A 19,562-nucleotide genomic window follows, 5' to 3' on the forward strand; every position below is an offset into this window, starting at 1 on the left:
TGTTGCGCGGCAGCAGCCCGTTGGCTGGGACGGGGCCGGTGGCTGACGCCGTGCGGCGGTGGGGCAGGGATGCTCCCGGCCGTCCGCATCGGCTGCGGAGTGCCGGCGGTCGTGGCTGTGCGCAGGGCCCCGCCCGGGTGGTAGGGCATCGCGGGTAAATGTGGTGCCCTGAGGCGGGGCGTGTAGTGAGCGGCGGAGGGGGCCCGTCCTGAGATGCAGGCCGACCGGGCGGTGCAGCTGGGTTGGACGGGCTCGCCCCAAGTTTCTCAGTGTGTGACAGTGGTGGGTTGCTTTCCACCGGGATTAGGAGCGTTTAGCCCAAAGCACCAGGTGGGGGGGAGGGTGAGGTCAGGTTGGTGTAAACTTGAGAGCCCGGTTTCGTGGCATGGTCCATCTGGAGACTTCATGCATGAAGCTCTCCCCCTCTCGGTCTTAAGTGATTCTTTGCTTTGTTGGGTAAATAAATCGCTCAGGTCAACTCTGATTCAGTGGGAAACAAAACACTTCGGTGGGTAGGCCTTTCTGTCAGATAGAACTGTTGATCCAATTGATTTTTCCTGTATATGATCCCTGGATGTGAGAACGTATGGTGATGTAGAAGGAAGGAAAATAGGATTGCCCTTTTAACAGCAGCTTGCTCTTAGATCATGCTAGTGTTGACACTGCTTTGCCTTGAATTCCAGAAACATGAGCCCAGTTAGCAGAAGTGACTCTGCGTAATGAATGGGCTGGCAACAGAACTCCTGGACCCCCTTCCACAGGAGGGTGACCCATCAGGGAGCTGCATGTCAGTAACATACTCTTTCTTTTGCTCTGCAGCACAGCGATGCGTGTGTGCTGGCTCGTGGGGAAAGAGAAATGCAGTCAGCGAATGAAACTGCCACACTTGGAAGCAGTTGTAATTGGGCGTGGCCCAGAGACTGGGATAACAGATAAGAAGTGTTCACGGCAGCAAGGTAAGGTTTAGCTCAAATCCCACTTTCTGTGTGCAACATCAACCAAACTTGTGGAGTGTGAGATACAACATTCTTGTATTTGGCTAAATTACAGTGAAGCTAATTGACCAGTGTTTTGGCCTAATTTGTAAGCCTGCTTTCAGCAGGGTCTAAAAGGAAAATCACAGTTTTTTCTTGAAATTGAAACAGGCTTTCCTTAGGCTTGCTTCTGCCGTCACTGATTTATGGTGCCCTTTCTCTCCATGGCCCATAGCGTTGCCTGGTTCTTGGAAGTCATTGATCTTGGAAGGTTTTTTTAGAAGCACTTATGGAGATCTCTGGGTCCTAAAAAATCAGAGGACACACCTAATAACAGGCTTACCTTTGTAAAATTGAAACTTAACATGAGTCCCCAGGCCTGCAGTCATGTTCCACTGCCTGCAGTCTTGCTTTGTGAGTGGCTCTTCATCTCCCTAGTCTTCCACCAACTGATTTTTAATATGGCTTTTATTAATATGAGTTATTTTATAGATGCCATGGAAGAATATGTAAAAATATTCATTTGTGGTCTATAAAATACCTCCCTTCACATCTTCCTTGCCTTATCTTTTTTCCCTCTGGACACAGTAAGAATAGCAAGAATGTATAGAAGACTTCCACAGATTTCACCTTTATTCTGCTGGTCCATTATGTGAAATACATGCAGTAATTTTGCTAATCCATGATGTGCAGTACTCAGGTATGGCTCAGTGTATGGGTTGGTCCCATTTTACCTGTGGTCCTGGAAACAGAGGATGAGGCAGAAGTATTCTTTGCATAGATTCACAGAGATGTTTCAGAAGGTAGCAGATCTTAAAATACAGGAGTGTTTTCTGCAAGAGCTGGTTGAGCAGAGTTCTAGCCTTTTTATTTACATTGTTTCGTGATGCTTTGTTCTTTCTTTCCAGTTCAGTTAAAAGCAGACTGTAACAAGGGGTATGTCACGGTCAAGCAGGTATGTTTTTAAATGGGTGTACTAACTGGGGTGGTACTTAAACTCCACAAATGCTGCAAGTGATGATTCTGATCGCTGGGTCTGTAGGGCGTGAAGTTGTTCTATGACTGAGGAGAGCATAGCAAGTGGTCATTAAAAGGGATCTGCCTTTTTATTTTGTTTATCTCAATGGAAAGACTGCAGTAGTTTCAGGCAACCATGTTGTAGCATCAGGGAATGCTGCTGTGAATCCTCAAACTGTTCTTCTAGGCACTATGTTTGGGAGATTTTGCAGTTTTTTCCCTAAACTTGCTGATCTGCCTCCTGAGCCTTAAACTTCTAAAGCTGAGACAGCCCTTCATTTAAGGTCATAATTGCTTCTTGTGTTAATGGAACTGAGCAGTTGTGGAAGGTTTTTGTTTTGGTGGCTGATGGAGCTGAAGGTGTGGTCACCTCTGGGAAGGGATGGGATGTGAGACAGCACTGAAGGCATTCTCATGTTAGTAACTGGATGGACGTAGGCCTATGCTCTCATACTTAGGAGGACCAGTATCCCTGAGATAATATGAAGGGAAAATTCTCTGGCTTCGGTGCTGGAGCATGTACGTGTGCCTGCAGCATCAAGTGTATGTGAACAACACATGAACGTCTTTTGCCTGTTGAGGAGTAACATCTGTCAAAATGCCTCCAGTGCTCAGTAAGCACCAGAATCTGGTGGATCTGGCAAAGGTCTCTGAGGCAATTTTTCATAGAAGTCAGCCTTAGCCACAGTTTGAATACTATGTTCCTGAAATCTTAGCACTGGGAATACTTTCTGGTAGTGGGTGCTAGCATGTTTTTGCTGCCAGTTCTAGAGTTGCTACCCAGGTGATTTGTGTGTGGCAGAGGGTTCCAGTGATCAGTTGTTTGGTAGCATATTGGCCCAGGGGATGTGAGGTGTACTTGACTTGAGTGAAACTGCAGAACTGTCGACTGAAGAGCTCCTGACTGGGATCAGGTGGGTGCCTCATCACAGTGAGGAGTGAGGCACAGTACCGACTTGCGAAGCAGGCAAGTATCTCGGTGACAAAGCTCCAAAAACTTTCTGTGACAGATTTGTATCAGTCACAGGGAAGAGCTGGTTTCCTAAAGCTTGTTTCATGCATAAACATTAACCAAAAGCATTTTGCTGAAGATGGAAAGTCCTAATTTCCCTAGGGTCACCCTCATTCATGATCAGGCAAAATTCATCTATCAAGCAGTCACTGTAGGTTGCCCATGCCACTTCGTGTTACCAGTTATGCTTTACACAGAAAATGTATTGCTTTTCAATTATCAGCTAAACTTCAGGTCGCTTCTCAGTCTTTAAAACACTCTTTTGAGAAGAACATTATTTTAGAGTTTAAAAGAGCTATAAACTGATGCAGTGAGATAAAAATTTGACCTTGCTGTCCTAATTTTCCGTTAGAACAGAATAAGTAACAGAGCTGCTTTTGTGAAAATATAAGATGGAAAATGAAAATAAAAGTATTATAATACGGATAGGCTGGTATATACTTTGCACAAGCTGAGGTGGACAGAGAGGTTTAGCTTGTCAAAGGAACAGGCAGGTTGTCACCATGTTTGAACAGTCTTCTGTGAGCTGGAGTAGCGTTACACATTTGGCTTGGGAAATTAAAAAGAGGCGTGAGCAAGGACTGGATTCCTGTGTAATGGACTTTTCTGGGGGCTCAGAGATACATTTTTCCTGATTGTTTCCCCCTCCCGCAAGTGTTAGCAGTGGGCTGTGCTTGGTGAGCTAGTGGTTATGGGCCTGAACTCCTCTTTCTATTGAAATGAGCCAGGGGACTGTGCTTGTGTATTTGATAGCAAATGTGTTGATGTGACAGCATGTGGTAGAAACAGAAAATTGTAGTAAAAAAGAGAAAGTAAAATAATTTGAAAACAGGAAAACTTCTGGGGATGGACTGAAATAATTTGTTAAAACTACTCTTACTCTTCAGAAATAATTGTTACCAAGACTGTTATTTTAATAGTTGTTTATTAGGTTGTGAATTTTTTTTGAACAAAGTGTGGCACAGGTCTTGCTGTTACTCTGTAGTCAGCTGCCACAGCATTGTCAGGTCTCTGTGACACCATGCTCCTGAGGGTTTTGTGCTGACAGCTGTGATTGCAAGACTAGGACACAGAGAGGTGTCTCTAGTGCTGGACTTCCCTGGTCCTCTAGAGCGGGTTGGTGTGAGGAGGGGGTGCAGTGAATATAAAATGCATTTGCGTTCCAGGATAGTGATATTCCAGGACAATGGACTGGTAGTTACAACATCATTTGCTTTTTTTTTTTTCCTTTTTCTCCCTACCAAAGATAGGAGTCAACCCAACTAGTGTTGATCTCGTGACTATTGGCAAGGATGAAGAGGTGAAAATGAAGCCAGGCCAAGTTCTGCATATTGTGAATAAACTTTACCCCTACACAGTCCAATTTGCTGAAGAGTCGGGGAAAACAATTACAGAAACAGAAGAGAAAATACAAACCAACGAGATGCTATGTGAGGACTCCTGCGAGAATGATGATGTAGAGCTTGTGCCCAGAAAAACAATGAAGATGGAGGTGGTGGGCACACAAGGCAGTTTTGCAAATCCCAAGATAAGCAATACTGGTGTATCTCCAACTTTGAGCAAAAAGGCAAGTGTATTGGTACTAGTACTTGTGCTGTTTCTCCTGGGGTAGTCTCCTCCATCAGGGCTTTGGTGTTTTACTTTTGTAGATACTACTGGTGTGGAGGTGTCTCAGGTGAACACAGATCCTCAGAGCATTCACAGCATGGGAGCTGACATGCACTGAGGCAAAGACTCTGCTCCTGACATCACCCACGTCCTGAGAAAGTTACCTGAGAGTCATTCTAACACATGCTGCGGGGTGTGTGTGCAGGGGCTTGCTTGTGGTGCCTGAGGATTTAATCTCTGGTTCCTGGCTGCAGTTTCTGCTAGAAGGACAGTTCATGTGATCTCAGTTTAGCTGGAGTCACACGAGGTTACTGTGATGGCTCTTGAGATGAAATCTGCTGTGTTACAAATAGAGCAGTAGTTATCTAAAAGCTTTTGCACAAGAGAATGGAACAACTTGACCATACCTTTTTTTTTTTTCCTTAATTACTCTCCCTCCCACTGCTGCCTCCTCCTGCTTTGGTCATTCCTTCTGGTAAAACCATATTTGCATTAATGAGTATTACCAGCAAAAAAATCTTTTGAAAGGCAGTAATTAGCCCTGCTCACAGGGACAAAGTAAAAGACTGCTTAGTGCATCTGAAACAATGCAGTTGCTGGTGGAGAAGGCACAGAAATAAAACCCCTTAGGACAAAATTTCAGTCCCAGGTTGTGGTGTATGAGTAGGGAGACAAGACAATTCACATTGTTTCTCTGTCAGCACTATTAATAATTAAACATCTTCCTCTATAACAATACGATGAAGGTCATTGTTAATAATGCCAGTAAAGGGATCTGAACAGATAAAACGTCCATTTTGAAAAATGTGCACTTGAGACACCTTCTGTTAGGTGTTCAGTAACCAAGTTAAGAGATCTCTGCTAGTGTTGACTTGGTCTCCTATACCTTTCTTGTTTCCTATACAAGACAGTCCTTGCACAATATCAAAAAATAAATGCATCTAGGAGTAGGGCTGCACACCACAACCACTTTGTAGAGAAGCATGTGGTAGGACAGTTGATGGACATCCTTGACTTCCTTTGGCCCTTGTATGCATGAAGCAGAGTGTATTTTAGTAAAATAATCTGTCATCAGTAGTAATCAAGGACTGTGCCATAACACGTGTGCAAATTATTAAATTTAAACATATCTAGAACTCCTATTTGGAATTTGTTAAATTTCCAAACCTGGAAAGAGTTAACTTCGAATCTTAACAGTATCTTGTTAAAAGTTTTCAAAAGTAGCTTTGTGGGGGCAGTTGGAGCAGATGTGTTGGCATTCATAGAAAGGAGGTAATTCAGATGTCATTCAGCTGTTATTTTACTGCTGTATGCTAATGAAAGTACTTAACTGAATGCTTTAAAAAATCTAATCGGATTCTTACTTATCTTGTAAATTATTTTTTTCTTTCTGTGCTCTAGGAACCTTTAGGACACTGGAGTCAGGGTCTAAAGAGCTCCATGCAAGATCCAAAAATGCAGGTGAGAGCTGTATACTGTACTTGACAGTAGTTCCTGTTCAACGAAGTTGAATGAGCTTGCTTTCTTCCTTACAGTTTAATGATCTGATTAACCAGTGGAGTACTGCATAAGGACTGAATTGTTCTTGCATCTCTTCCTGTAGTAGCATTAATTTGGAAGTTTCTGCTATCCTGATTTTGCAGAATGTCATTATCTTAATTATCTTTGAGCTCCTTACACTGTGTAATTTGCCCAACAGATTTCTAAAAGTTTGTTGGGAGAGCAGGCAAGTGGTGCAGTTGCTTTGTTTCCTCAGGGAAACCAACTAAAATGGAGGTGTAGTTTGAAGCTGAGCAAGTAGCGGAGGTTCCTGTTTTCTGGCAGTCAGCGCTGCCTTGTTTCCAAGGATGGTGTTAGTTCCCTGGTTCCCAGCAAACTCTTCACTGCAACACCTCTGTGCCAGCTGACAGGATGTGACCCCTGTCTCCTCCTTCACCTGGTTTCTTTGTACCAACAGGAATTTCCTGGGTGGTTTCTTTTAACCTGCAGATACTCCAGATGCACCTCCCTCTCCCTGCTTCTGTGTGGCTGCATAATGGTTTCCTTGAGCTCTTTTTTTGTTGTCTGCTGCCGGCTTTTTGGGAGGTCAGACTCAAGATGCAGAAATCTGACAAGGTCTTTGTGGCTGCACTGCATACACACTTTCTCATTACTGTATTCTGAGAGAGCCCTGAGAGGATCTTCACTATCCATGTATAGAAACTCCTTTATTTTTAAGTTAAAGAAAATATATAGACAGCTCCTTCTCAAAACCAAGCTTTTTAGCTCAAATCCGAAATGGGAAGAATGCTTTCCATCAATATTCCACTATCTGGCAGAGTAAGGCCTGAAGCTTGGATCCATTTAGCTTGGGTTTTGGCTGGCTGCTGCATGTCCATCTTAACAAAAGTATGTGTTCAGGAGGACAGATTTCACAGACACCTTTGATACTTGGTTCTTGAAATTACTGAGTAATTTCAGTTGGAAAAGGCCTTTGGAGGTTACCCTGACTGTTTACACTCAGTGATTGCCCCAGTCTTTGTCTATTTGAGGTATTGCCAAGGGCAAAGATCCCACAGCTTCACTGGGCCCCCTCAGGTGATGAACACCCTCAAGCTGAAAATAATTTCCTTGATAACTAATCAGAAGGTCCCTGTTTCTTGATTTTTATTTTTTTATTTTTTTTTTAATAAATAATTCAAGTCTAAAGTGTTGAGTAAGAAAACTGGATGCCCACTCTCCTGGTAGTGCCAGCAGCTTCAAATGAGTATATGGGGAATGATAAAGCTACTGAAATTCTTGCTTACTTTTTAATCATGAACCTTAATCTTCATCCCTTAAGCAGTTTCATATAGTACTTATCAAGACAGTGCTTTCCAGACCCAAAAGATAACCTGGTTTTAAAACTGTTCTTTGACTGTTAGAACACAAATTACTGTTTGTGACTTAGTGTTAGCTTTATTAGTTGTGCTTCTGAACCAAATATGCAATCAATACAACTCCCATCTTTGCATTTTAATCAAATATTAAATAAATGGCAATATTTCTTTCTTCTGAAAACACTTGATCATGATCCTGTTTGCACTGGCTGCATATGCAGACACTGATGTGTGTATATAAAAATATGACAGCATCAACCAGTCTTGCTGCTGAAAGAATCAGTCGTGTGATTTATGTGCTGATAAAATTTTAATCTTCCTTCCTGTAGAGCAAGACTGATCAGCTCTGTATATAAACACATGACAATAATTAGCAAAGATGACAAAGACATCATCCATCTCTCACCAATAGATGCACTGCTAAGAGATCAGAGATACAGAACACTGTTCCTGCTTCTGAACCTGACAAGATCTTTATTGCCAGGGGCAGGTTACCTGCCCCCCTGTTCTCCATGTGCTTTGCTACTGTTTCTCTTCATCAGCTGCCTCCAATTGTTGCAAAAGGCAAAACAAAATGAAAACAGGGAAAGAAGGGCATGATAGATAGGAATCTGTTCTTTTTGTGAGTGATCTTTACAAAGTAACACATTAGGTAGCACCAACTGGAATAGCTGAGACTTGAATGTCTTTGTCTTTGTAACACTGTCAGAGGTCTGCAGGGCTATGCCCACTATTTGTAGCACCTCTGAGACTTGGGTTTCACTCCAGAAATCTGCAAAGGATGAGGCAGTCCAGTGCACTTCTGTGTGCTCTATATTGAGCACAGTGCTGTGATTTTTGTTTCAGTGACCACAAAGCTTGAATGTAGCCTGATGGAAGTAGTGTTTCCTAGACCTCACTGGTATCTGAATCCAGGTGATTTTCAAGAGAGTTCATATTCACATGTAGCAATGGTTAACACTGCTATGTTAGAATAGAAAGCTTTTTCCTTGAACTATATAAAGAGGGATGCTGAAACATCTCTCCATAGCTGTCTGGTGCATGGTATGGAAGTGGGCACATATCCTGGACCAGCTTAGTTCCAGAAAAAGTCCTCCTTGAAGTGCAGTACTCTGCTGCTTGATATTTCGCTCCATCTTTTTTCCTGGCAATCCAAGTTGCACTAGCAACACATACGTGTGCTTAGGGACTTCTGCAACCATAATGGGATGTGCAGATGTCTCACAGCAAAATCCACTAAATACAGTGCTTATAGAAATAAGATATTTAACTTTCAATCAGTAAGTAATCTAGTTATTTGTTTTGTAAGGTTTACAAAGATGAAAAGACTGTAGTCATCAAGGATAAATACCCCAAAGCACGTTACCACTGGCTTATCTTACCATGGGACCCCATTTCAAGCTTGAAGTCAGTCACCAGGGACCATCTTGAGCTCCTGGAACATATGCATGCAGTTGGGCAAAAAATGATCGAACAGTGCCCTGCCAGAGAGAGTCTCGAGTTCAGACTGGGTTACCATGCTATCCCCAGTATGAGGTAAGACCTAGGTGAGTCATCAGGTGGGGACCCTGTTGTTCTAGTTACACAGATTTGGGGCTAAAATCTGTGACATGATCTGGCATTGCTGAAGTACAGCTCATCCTCCTAAACACTGCAAACAAGTTGGTGTCCACATCCTGTGGATGCAGCTGTGCACACGCTGCTGAGAACATGCTGATGGGCTACAGGGGCATCTGGGTCCAGTGCCTCTTGGGTTGCCCTAGCAGAGCTCTGGAGCTGGGCTACAGTATGCGGTACGCCTATGGCCTGGCCCCAGTGACAAAGGCAGTGTGACCCAGGTGCTAGGGCAACCCCCTCCCAGGGCACTGGGCTGGGATCAGGGAGGCTCTTAAGCTGATCAAGTTCTGCCTGATACTGAGCAAAGATTTTAGTCTTCTGTGTAAGTAGGTGCTATCTTAGAGCATCCAAATGCCTGGGGGTATTGCAGTCAGTGTTCCTAAGTTGTTCTCCAGTTCTTGGATCAACTGATCAAGTCACATTCAGGTACTTCACAAAGTTTAAACGTTTGGTTTATTAAAACCCCTGTCTCTGCCTTTTTCTGGAAGCACAATATAGACTAGTTAGGGGCCAATGGAATATTCAGACTTGTGACCTTGACTGTTCAGGTGAAATGCTTGGCATGAGGCAGGGCTTGCAGAACAGACTGGGTTTGTTCTGTCGCAGGACGGTGGGTCAAACATGGAAAGACTGACCCATAACGCTGGCAGTCTGGCTGCTGAATCATGTTTACAACTCATACTACTGCAAAAGAACTCTGAACATTAACATTATTCTTCTCTCTTATCTATGTAATCTGTTTGTTTCAGTCAGCTACATTTGCATGTAATCAGCCAGGATTTTGATTCTCCAGCACTGAAAACCAAAAAGCACTGGAACTCTTTTACTACAGACTACTTCTTAAACTCTGAAGGTAATCATTAGAAAAGATACTTCATAACACATAATCCTAGTTGTGGGTTCTGACTTTGGGCTTTTTTTCCAAACAAATTAAGTCATAAATTCTATTGTAATAAGTGAAAGGTTGTATGTAATTTGAAGTGTTGGGGAATAGCACTAAGTAAAAGTCAATTTGGAATGCAGTGATGATGTGCTATACATGTGAAGCAGTGCACAGAGATTCTGCACTGTCATGTGTTCCATGATGCCACATGGTCGCAATAACTGTAGTCTCTTTTTTTTTTCAGATGTGATAGAGATGGTAAGAAGCAAGGGAAAAGTGATGGTGAAAGATCACGCCTCTGAACTTCTCAAATTGCCCCTCAGATGCCATTGTTGCAAACAACAGCTGTCCACTATCCCACAGTTAAAGGAACATCTCAGGAAACACTGGCCAAAATGACTTTGCAAAAAATCATTTTACAATCTGTCTTCAGATTCCAGCTTGAAACAAAGACCTCAAAATGTTAGGACATGTATGCTTTTTGTTAACTGGAATGTGGGGAAAAAGTAGCCTGGAAACAACAGCATACTAACTTTGTAATAGCTTAGACAAAAAAATCCCCATAAAATAAAGTGACTTCTGAAATGAAGGCTGTTTGCAGCTTTGTTGTGGTACTGCCACACTAATCTGTATGTCAGCTGAAGTCTGGAAAAATGTTTGGATTAGATGAAAGGATTTATTTCATGTAAGGCATATGAGCCTAGATCTAGGTTTCTACTGAGAAAGTTATGAAACCATTACTTACACATTTTTCTCTTGATGTCTTCTGCCCATCATTGAAGTTTCTCTCAGGTGGTAATGTTGTAGAGGCTGGTGTGGCTGACAGCAAAACTGTCCAAGAAATGTAATCAGAGTGCATGGGAAGGAGCATCAGCGAGTGCCCCTGCTTTGCTGTGCCACAGCATGGCATGAAGATTCCAGTGCTGCTGAGCTTCCCCTTAGCTGTGGAGCACACATTGCCTATCAACAGGGTGCCACAGTAGTTGCTGCTCAGGATCTAAGAGGGGCAGCCTATCTTTTTTGTGTACACAGTTGTATTTAATAATTTATTTATAAAAATACATGTACAATAGGCAATGACCAGCTTTACTGCTCCCCAGGGTAATAAGCTATCAAGGTTTGCGGTTGCTTGGCTGTGTATGTTGAGACTGGTACGGTAATTGTGTGGTTTAATGCTGCCCTGTTTCTCCACACGGGGATTGTTGTTAGCCTCTATCATCTGATTGTCATCAAGATGTGAACTCCCAGATAGGCAGCAGCACAGCAGTAGTAATAATAAATCTGTTTCTGCATCCAGAACTGATTTGCAGGGTTCAATTTCATTCTAAGACCAGCTTCGACTTGTTAAGATGCCCTCTGGGTGAAATGGCTTTCAGTAAGAGCACACAGAGCTTTTGTTATATAAGGAAAGTGCTGTTCATAACTCTTGATAACGTATTCTGTGGGGAGGTGGTGTCCTTTTCTGTGCCCCCATGCAGCAGTGTGTTATCACACACACTCTGATGGGGCAAATAGTGACCTGTTGCTGCTGGAAAAGGAACAAAGATGTTCCTATAGCAGAATGGGAGACAGTAAGGGTTAGAGGTTCACTGTGGTCTAATTTCACACTAGTTTTTGACTACCTTAATTTAGAAAGCAAAACTTAAAAAAACAGAACCAAAACAATGACAAAAGCAAAGCTAGCCTAGGGATTCACTTGACATGGTCCAACTAGCACTTGATGTGGCTAGCCCCAGAGGTGAAGCAGTGCTAATGTTTAGCAACATAATTATTTTGGACCAAGAGCAATTGCAAATGCTGGAGAACCATGCTCTTCATCACATGACAGATGCAAGCCAGAAAGAAAAGTCATGCTGCTTCACAGTGAAATGCACTGTTTATGCTTCACAGCCTGTGACATCTGGGTGTGTGTCATGTTTTCTAGTACCTCAGAGCACGGTGAAGCACAAACACCTGCAATCCATCTCTACTGAAAGAGTATGCAGCTGTCCAAGTCATGACTGTCACATGCTTGCATGCAGAGTGCTGGTTTCTGAGCAGCAAGCCTATGCATGGTGTCATGAGCCAGCTGCATCAGTAGAACCACTGCCACCAGGGCTCCATCACACATCTGCTGTTTGCACTGACTCCAGGTGCAGTGCTGGCAGGGGAATGCGAGGGGCATGTCCAGCACTTACTGGATCAGGTCACAGCTGTTTGCTGTTCTTGCAGACCTTTCCCAACAGCAGACACAAGCTGTTTGAAGACTGTAAGGGACAGCCATGTATCCATGACCAAGGGCAGCCTCAAGGCCATGAAGGAAATGGAAGCAGTAGTCACAGACATGGGCACAGGTTACTTCAAATGTGGCTTTGCGGGGGACCCATGACCTTCCTACATTGTTTCATGTACAGCTGGTAAGCCCACACAGGAGACTGGGAACAGTCAAGAAGAAACTTCTGTTCAAGAGAGCTTCAGAATAGCAGCATACCTTTAACACTCACCAACACAATAAGACATGGCATGGTGGTCGACTGGAACTGTGTCCAAGATACTTTGGAGTGTACTGTCTAGACAGAGACGAAGATTCAGCCAGAGGACTGTGCTTTTCTGGGGTCAGTGCCTCCCTTGTGTTCCATCACTAACAAGGAGAGATATGCTGAGATGATGTTTCAAGGATTTCACATGCCTGCCATCCACATTGCTTACCAGTCCCCATTATCCATGTACTTTTTACAGAAAAACCTCAGCTCTTGTGGTGGAAAGTGGCCATGGCATTTCACATGTGGTTCCCATCTATGAAGGTTATGTTATACGTAGCATCACTGGGAGAGTAGATTATGCTGGTTTGGACATCACACATTATCTCATGAAGTTACTATATGAGTCTGGAATCATGTTCATAGAACACCAGCTTAACATTGTACAAGACATCAAGAAGTGTTCCACTTCTCTGGACCTTACACAGGACTTGAGTTTGCCTGTTCAGAAACAACAAATGTATTGTGAGCTGCCAGACGGACACCTTGTCACTGTAGGTAAGGAGAGATTCCTTTGGGCTGAAGCGCTCTTCAAACCAGCCTTACTTGGCTCACAGCAGCCAGGGCTTTTGCAGCTGACACTCTCCTGTCTCAAGAAGTGTTAGGGCAATGTCAACAAAAATTGGTGGAGAATATCCTCCTGTGTGGGGGCAGCACTATGATGGAGGGCTCTGCCAACCGCTTCCAGATGGAACTGACCAAGATGTGCCCCAGTGACAACCTCATCACAGCTGCACTCCCTCAGAGAATGTCTTCTGTTTGGATTGGGGGGTCTATTCTGGCCTCACTCCACTCTCTCCAGGAGCTCTGGGTTTACAGGACTGAATATGAAGAACATGGTCCTTCCTCAGAAGCACTTCTTAAAAAGGTAGGAAGACACTGGGTGCCCTAAAAAGACCAGTGTTGATAAATGGTATCTGAATTAATCCAAGAGAACCCCCCTTCAACCCCTTGTTGTAACAAAAGAGATTTTTGCTGCAGCTGTATTATTTTGGTGTTATTGTGTGTCTGAAAAAGATTTTCTTTCTTTTGTATTTTGTATTTAATGAAGCTAGACAGCAAACAGGTGATGAACTACTCTGAGTAGAATCAGGCTTTCACACAGCCATGTTCGAGCAGAAATTGGGACATTTCTTAAGCTAAGTCTGTATTTCTGCATTAATAGTTTACTCTAATTCCTGCTAACTGCATCTGTTCCTAAGAGCCTCCACAGAACTCAGAAGAGCAAATTCAACACTGCCTGTAAAGTCAGCAGCTAAGGTAGAATATATTTTAAGGTGCCATGCATCACTAAAAAAGCAAAAGAGCATCCTTGTAGAAATCAAGGGAGAGCAGACTTCTGGCTGCTGCTGAACAGAAAAAGAGGTTCAGTAACTGTCAAAGTTAGGAAGCAGGACTTCCTCCCCTGCAAGCTCACAGACTAGGTGCTGCTTCCAGCTCTACTGCTCCTTAGTCAGAGTTCACTGAGGGGAAGACAATGGAGTTCAGCGATGAATTACAGTATGAATGATTTAGGAGACTGGTCTTCCACCTGAATAGCAGATTTGAAGTGATTTTTCTTTGACAGAACAGGAAGACCAGAGGGTCTGCAGCTTTGACCATCACCATGATGGAAAAGCAAAATAACCCATATACATACAATAAGGAAACTGCTTTGTTTAGGCACAAGCATGAATCCATTAGTAAGCGTTTTACCTTTTCTTGGGTTCTTTAAAGAGGGAATCTCTTTCTAGACAATAAACTGCTCAAGACCTCAGCATTTCCTGGCATCAGATTTAGGAACGTCAGGGATTAGCAGTGTCAGGGTCACATTTCAGCTGCAGGGCCAGAACCCTCCATATCACTGAGAGGACCACAGACTCCCTCATCACCCCCTTTTCTCCAGATCTGAAAGATGGCTTCTACATTTCATCTTGGACTGTGTTCTACCATTTTGAAGACTCAGATCCAGTAGAACACTCTGCAGCCTCTCAGGTGTTTTGCCATCTCGAGCCTTGATACTCTTAGAGAATCTCTTTCCAGTGTAGTCACAGTACTTGACAAGAGGCTTAAACCATCCCCACATCACTCAGAATAGGCCATGTAACTCAGAACAGCTGGAAATCACACCACTGAGGTTTCACACAACACTGACAAAGGATTATTTTACCACTCCACCCCAGAACCCCAAGCCAGCACAGCACATACAGTACCAGCCCATATGGCCACCCCAGTATTATGCAGTTCTCACATAGCAAAAACCAATGATCTGCAACCCTAGACAGACACTAATGCAGTGCAGCAAGAACACAGCCCATCACTATGTCATTAGATACCTCCAACAGACAGGAAGTGCCCTGTTCGTGCTGGCATTTTTCCACAGCACCAAACAAACTGAAATGGCTTGCACCAAACACAGCAGCTACCAGGCCAAAATTAAGTGAGGGAGATGGGGGGTGTTACTGCTGAAAGGGTTTCCAGCCTCATCTGCAGAGCTTGTCCCCTTCCTCTGCTCCCAGGACTACTACTGTTACATCTTGAGTCAGACTGCAGAAGTATTCTGGGGTAAAACCTAACTCTCAGGTATGAGGTTAATCGGTTTCCAGCTGAAACAGTTCTGCAACAGCACACATCATTATCAGAGTACACCTGCTAATCTCTCAGTGCCATACAGCAGCATTAGCTGATCTTCTTTAAACTCAGATAATTAGGGTAGTATTACCCAGCAGTGTCTGACTCTTGACACTCACCACCCCACCCCTTGCTTTTGTTCATGTTTTCTTCTATCCACAATCTCCCTGGTGCAAACGGGCACTTTCAGGACAGTAATGACAGTTGGTAGTGCAGGGTTCACTCTAATGTAACTAAGTGGTTCTGATGAAAATCTGGCATTACCAACATCCAGCTTCAACAAAGAAAACAAAACTCTTTTGTTTAGCAACTACAACAATTTGCTATTGCTACATATCTCTTAATCAGGCTAAAATGTGACCTGTCATCACAGCAGGTACCATCCACAGGAGGGAGTGAAAGCAGAGAAAGAAGCCTGTCCAACACTGCTGGGGTTGCTTCATCCAGAAGGGAGGGAACAGTCGTGGGAGATGCTGGATTCAGCCAGCAGTGTTCAGAGCTGCACACCCTGTTACTCCCCAACCTCACAAACCACCTCTGCCCTGGGACATGAGTGGCTGTTCCCGTTAGTGTGATGCCATACAGGTCATAGTCACAACTGCATGAGGTGGGGGGACCCTTCACTTGTACAGCCCTAAGAACAGTGTATCAGAAACGCCAGGACAATGATTTCTGTAAAGATGTAATGAAATTATATGGAAAGTTACAATTCAGAGTCCACTGGGATTCTTGGCTTTGTTACTGGAGCAGGTGCAGTTTCCACTGTAGATTTTTATTGAGTTTTGGTGGAATAAGTAATTCTGGATCTGAAAGGCAAACAGGACAAGTGTCAGAACAGAGGGTAGCAGCAATATGGTTTCTTTAAGAGCTGTCAACTACTTAAGTTTACTTTTCTTTAAGTCAAAGGACACTGAGAAGTCTCTAACACATAGCATTTCCCTTTAGTGACTGATCACCACTATGCATGGAAGAGTCCCTCCAGCAGAACCTGCTTACAGAAATAAATCTCAGAGGCAAATCCAGTTCCCTCTTCATTCTGTGTTACTGTTCAGAACAAGGAGGCAACAATCAACAGCAGAAAGCAGAACTCCATTCATTCACCAGTAACTGGGACATACAAAACAGTCAGTTGGCTCTGGTAACTGTGAAGTAAGAGGCACAGTGTTTTTTCTCGGGAGCCAGCTCTGGCAAATGGCAACAGACAGGTCACATCTAGAGGTTTATTAGAGGATTTCTCCAGGCAATTCCAGGACTAGTAGGGGAAAAGACTGTACGACTAGTGGGGAAGAGGGAAGACAGACAGGAGATGAGACCAGCTCTTGCTAGGTCTCTCAGCCCTAAGTTTGTGTGAGCTGCAAGGACTTTAAGATGGCAAAGCACCATGACAGACTGTAGCCTGTCCAGGTTAAGAGCCTGACCTAGCTGCCAAAGCCAGGTAGAAAAATTCAGCAGGTAAGTTACAATTACCTAACTAAGTAAGTTAGAATTACCTAACACATTCCCTAAGAACTCAAGACTTCCAATTCCCTCACAACAGACACACTACACACACAGGAAGACAGGAGCACAATTCAGACACAGGATTTCAGAGCAAGTAAAGCCTTATTAAGAAGGTTGCTCAGTTGCTGCCAGGTGGGAGGGTACAGCATAACGAAAAGCAAAAAAGCCTCCTAAACTAAATAAATGTTACAACTGTTGGCATGTAGCAATGCTTGGAGAGCCTCAAAGCCTACTGATCTTACTGACACTTCATACCCACACCTAACTCAAAGCCTCAACTAACCTTGCATGACAGGAGTCGTCATCCTCTTCTGCTGATAAGCAGCCATAATGCTGTTTGCAGTTGAATTGGGTCCCAGGACCTGTATGAAGAAGCAATACCCATGTTCTAACCTGCACGAAGAAGCAATACCCATGTTCTAACCTGCACAAAGCAAGGCTAAGAGCTGGGATACCTACAAAGAAAACTCTGCTGTTAGTCTTCAAAAGCAGAAGCAGCTGCCTGCAGGAGACCTCATAGTACAAAGTGACTAGGAATATGTGATCAAAGCCTAGTAATATCTCAGAGGCAGAGAGAGAGAGAAGTGGTTTTGGACAGCTTCTCAGGACACAAACCCCTTATCCCAGCACCTACTTCCTCACAGCACTGTGTCATGACTTGACAGGCCTACTTTCATTACAGGGCAAGGAATATTTAAAGTTCATTTGAGAGTCTCAGCTCTCCGTCACATAAACCAGTTCTAATTGGTTCTTAGACTCTTGCTAATCAGTAGCTAGTGAGAAGATACTGGGGAGTGCCTTGTGCTCACCATGAATGGTCAGAATCTACTTATTAGAAATAAAGACTTCTACTTTGGACAAGAACTCAGAGCAGTCCTCGTGATTTCCTTACTCCACATTAAGCTGAAGTTTAGAAGCCTGACATAACCCTTCTTTTTGCAATATACTCCTTATGATATTCTGGTTCAGACTAAATTGACCAGTCTGTTACCTTTTCACTTCACAACACCAGGTCAGACAACCACTACTCCAGTACATAAAACCTATGTTAACAATTCAACCATCAGGCCTAGAAAACAGTGTTTTGGTCTACAATAGAGCTTACAGAAAGAAGTCACCATTAGGACAAGGTAACACCAGCCTTGTGAGATCTCATCATGTCCAATGTGGCATTCAGTGCAAGGCACACAGGAGGCTATACTTGTACACATCTAGAATGCACTGACTTGGCAGGTACTGCATAGAGTACCTATTTGACCTTGACAGAAAAAAAAAGTGTATCTGGAAAGCCAGGGAATAATTCCAGACTATTTGCTGGAGAAGACAAAACACTGATAAATGCTTGGTATTGCACAGCAGATGTGATGGGTATTGTGGATGACCACAGACCGGGTTGACAGAGCTCTGCTGCAGGTCTGGAGTCCAGATTTCTGGGATTGAGGTCTCCATCAACTCCAAAACCTCTTCCAGGACTTGCTGCAGTGCTCCAGCTTGCTCATCATAACCAAACAGCACAAGCTGCTTCAGAAGGATGTGTATGTCTCCTGCAAGAGGGAACAGAACACAAGCAATAGCAATTAACACAGGCATGCTAAATAAACAGCTGTATTTCTCTGGTTATCAGGGCACAGAAGGGGAATAGCAAATCAGAACTCATTCTGTTCTTACCAAGCCCCTACAGTGCTTGAGTACAAATGTCAGACAAATCTGTCACAGCACTGACATGGCCTCACATCTCTGCTCCCAAACTTCAAATGTTGAGAGCTCACCCATGTTCTTCCCAGCACAGAGGCAGATGAACTAAATCAAGGTCCAACACAGATCTTATGGACCACGCAGCTTTCTCCCCAGCATACCCATTAAGAACAAGAGGGGGCACACTGCCTCAGCTGTCCTCACAAGCTGTGAAGCGGATTAAGATCATCAGGTGTCCTACCCTTCACAGTCTCAACAGCACGAACATTTTCTCCCAGGACTTCCAGAAGGGCCATATCTTCAAAAGCACTCCCCTCCTTCAAGCTGTATCTCTTCCGCTCAGCCTTGCGCCGGTTCTTTGAGGATCGCCTGAAAAGGAGGATGCTTAATTATAGCATGCACAACAGGATTCGCTGTAACAAGGTAAGTCTGAAGGAGCATCAACAGTGTGCATGAAACTTGTTACAAAAGTCCTTACTCCTTCCAGTGAGAGGGGACTGTATGTAAGCTTATCTATCTTTGTGTCAATGTTTTCAGTGCTACTCAACCAATACCCTTTAGTAGTTGGGCTGTTTCTCTACTAGAAGAAGGACTGCTCTGTGCTCCAGCAAGGTTAAAGTATTGCTCTAAGCACAAATTAGGGTAAATTGTTTGGCAGTAGTCACAATCAGGCAAAGCCGAGTTCCACTTAAAACAATGTGGTGCCAGGGTCTGTGCTTGCCTGTGCACATTTTCATTTCTGCTGTTTCCATAAGATGTGCACTAATACACCTCAGTGTCTGCCCATTATCACAGGAAAACAACTTCGAGTCATAGGCCAATACTAGTTGCAGAATGTCCTCAAAAGATCAGCATGCTCTGACACAGGTATGCTGAATACTAAGGATGCATACTCTTCCTTTTTTCATCTAGGCCACAGAAATTGCCCTAAAAATTGTCCACAGTTTTCCCACAATTGTATTTTCCCACATTTCAGATAGGGAATACAGAAGTGATCCCACAGACTACACCAGCCCACCCTACACTGCAGCTCATATTCTTAAGAGCACTCAAAAGCAACAGACACCCACTGTGGGAAGACATCGGTATGAGATTTAGTAGCAACCCCCACACATAAAGTGCAAAACCTAGGACAGAGAGCACAAGCCATGCACACAAGCTGTTAATGTTTGAGGAGCTCTGCCCATTTTTTTCTACAGCCAGCTATTCTGGACACGTGCCCAACACCCACAGAGCCAGTTCCTGCCCAGAGTCTGTGTTCACAGCTCC

At 43.7% G+C, this 19,562-nt stretch overlaps 3 protein-coding genes across 7 annotated transcripts in view; 2 read left to right on the plus strand and 1 right to left on the minus strand.

Annotated features, from left to right (window-relative positions):
• The first annotated feature begins 13 nt into the window (after positions 1 to 13).
• APTX (aprataxin) lies at positions 14 to 10,558 on the plus strand. 4 transcript variants are annotated; one of them, XM_026866663.1, is made up of 8 exons: positions 14 to 282; positions 820 to 956; positions 1,883 to 1,929; positions 4,250 to 4,570; positions 6,013 to 6,072; positions 8,779 to 9,005; positions 9,836 to 9,939; positions 10,214 to 10,558. In XM_026866663.1, the coding sequence occupies exons 2-8, from the start codon at positions 827 to 829 to the stop codon at positions 10,366 to 10,368; spliced, it is 1,044 nt and encodes a 347-aa protein (XP_026722464.1). In that variant the 5' UTR covers positions 14 to 282; positions 820 to 826; the 3' UTR covers positions 10,369 to 10,558. The 4 variants fall into 4 exon arrangements, with proteins under 4 accessions (XP_026722464.1, XP_026722466.1, XP_026722465.1 ...); XM_026866665.1 differs by having other exon boundaries at positions 14 to 185; XM_026866664.1 differs by having other exon boundaries at positions 14 to 154.
• LOC113490306 (actin-like protein 7A) lies at positions 3,449 to 15,270 on the plus strand. Its single transcript, XM_026866660.1, is given in 5 exon segments — positions 3,449 to 3,459; positions 10,660 to 12,410; positions 12,413 to 12,678; positions 12,680 to 13,088; positions 13,091 to 15,270. Coding segments are annotated over 4 exon segments (1,137 nt in total). The 5' UTR covers positions 3,449 to 3,459; positions 10,660 to 12,238; the 3' UTR covers positions 13,381 to 15,270.
• Positions 15,271 to 15,760: 490 nt separating this feature from the next.
• The window catches only part of ELP1 (elongator complex protein 1), a 34,070-nt gene continuing 30,268 nt past the window's right edge, over positions 15,761 to 19,562 (minus strand). For both annotated transcript variants that reach the window (XM_026866657.1, XM_026866658.1), the window contains 4 exons: positions 18,535 to 18,662; positions 17,988 to 18,142; positions 16,882 to 16,960; positions 15,761 to 15,904 (listed from right to left, as the gene is read on the minus strand). In XM_026866657.1, coding sequence (XP_026722458.1) covers positions 15,837 to 15,904; positions 16,882 to 16,960; positions 17,988 to 18,142; positions 18,535 to 18,662 — 430 coding nt within the window. In that variant the 3' untranslated portion in view covers positions 15,761 to 15,836. The remainder of the gene's footprint in view (positions 15,905 to 16,881; positions 16,961 to 17,987; positions 18,143 to 18,534; positions 18,663 to 19,562) is intronic.

The sequence above is a fragment of the Athene cunicularia genome (assembly GCF_003259725.1).
Source record: "Athene cunicularia isolate RWA chromosome Z unlocalized genomic scaffold, athCun1 chrZ_part3, whole genome shotgun sequence".
Taxonomy (NCBI): domain Eukaryota; kingdom Metazoa; phylum Chordata; class Aves; order Strigiformes; family Strigidae; genus Athene; species Athene cunicularia.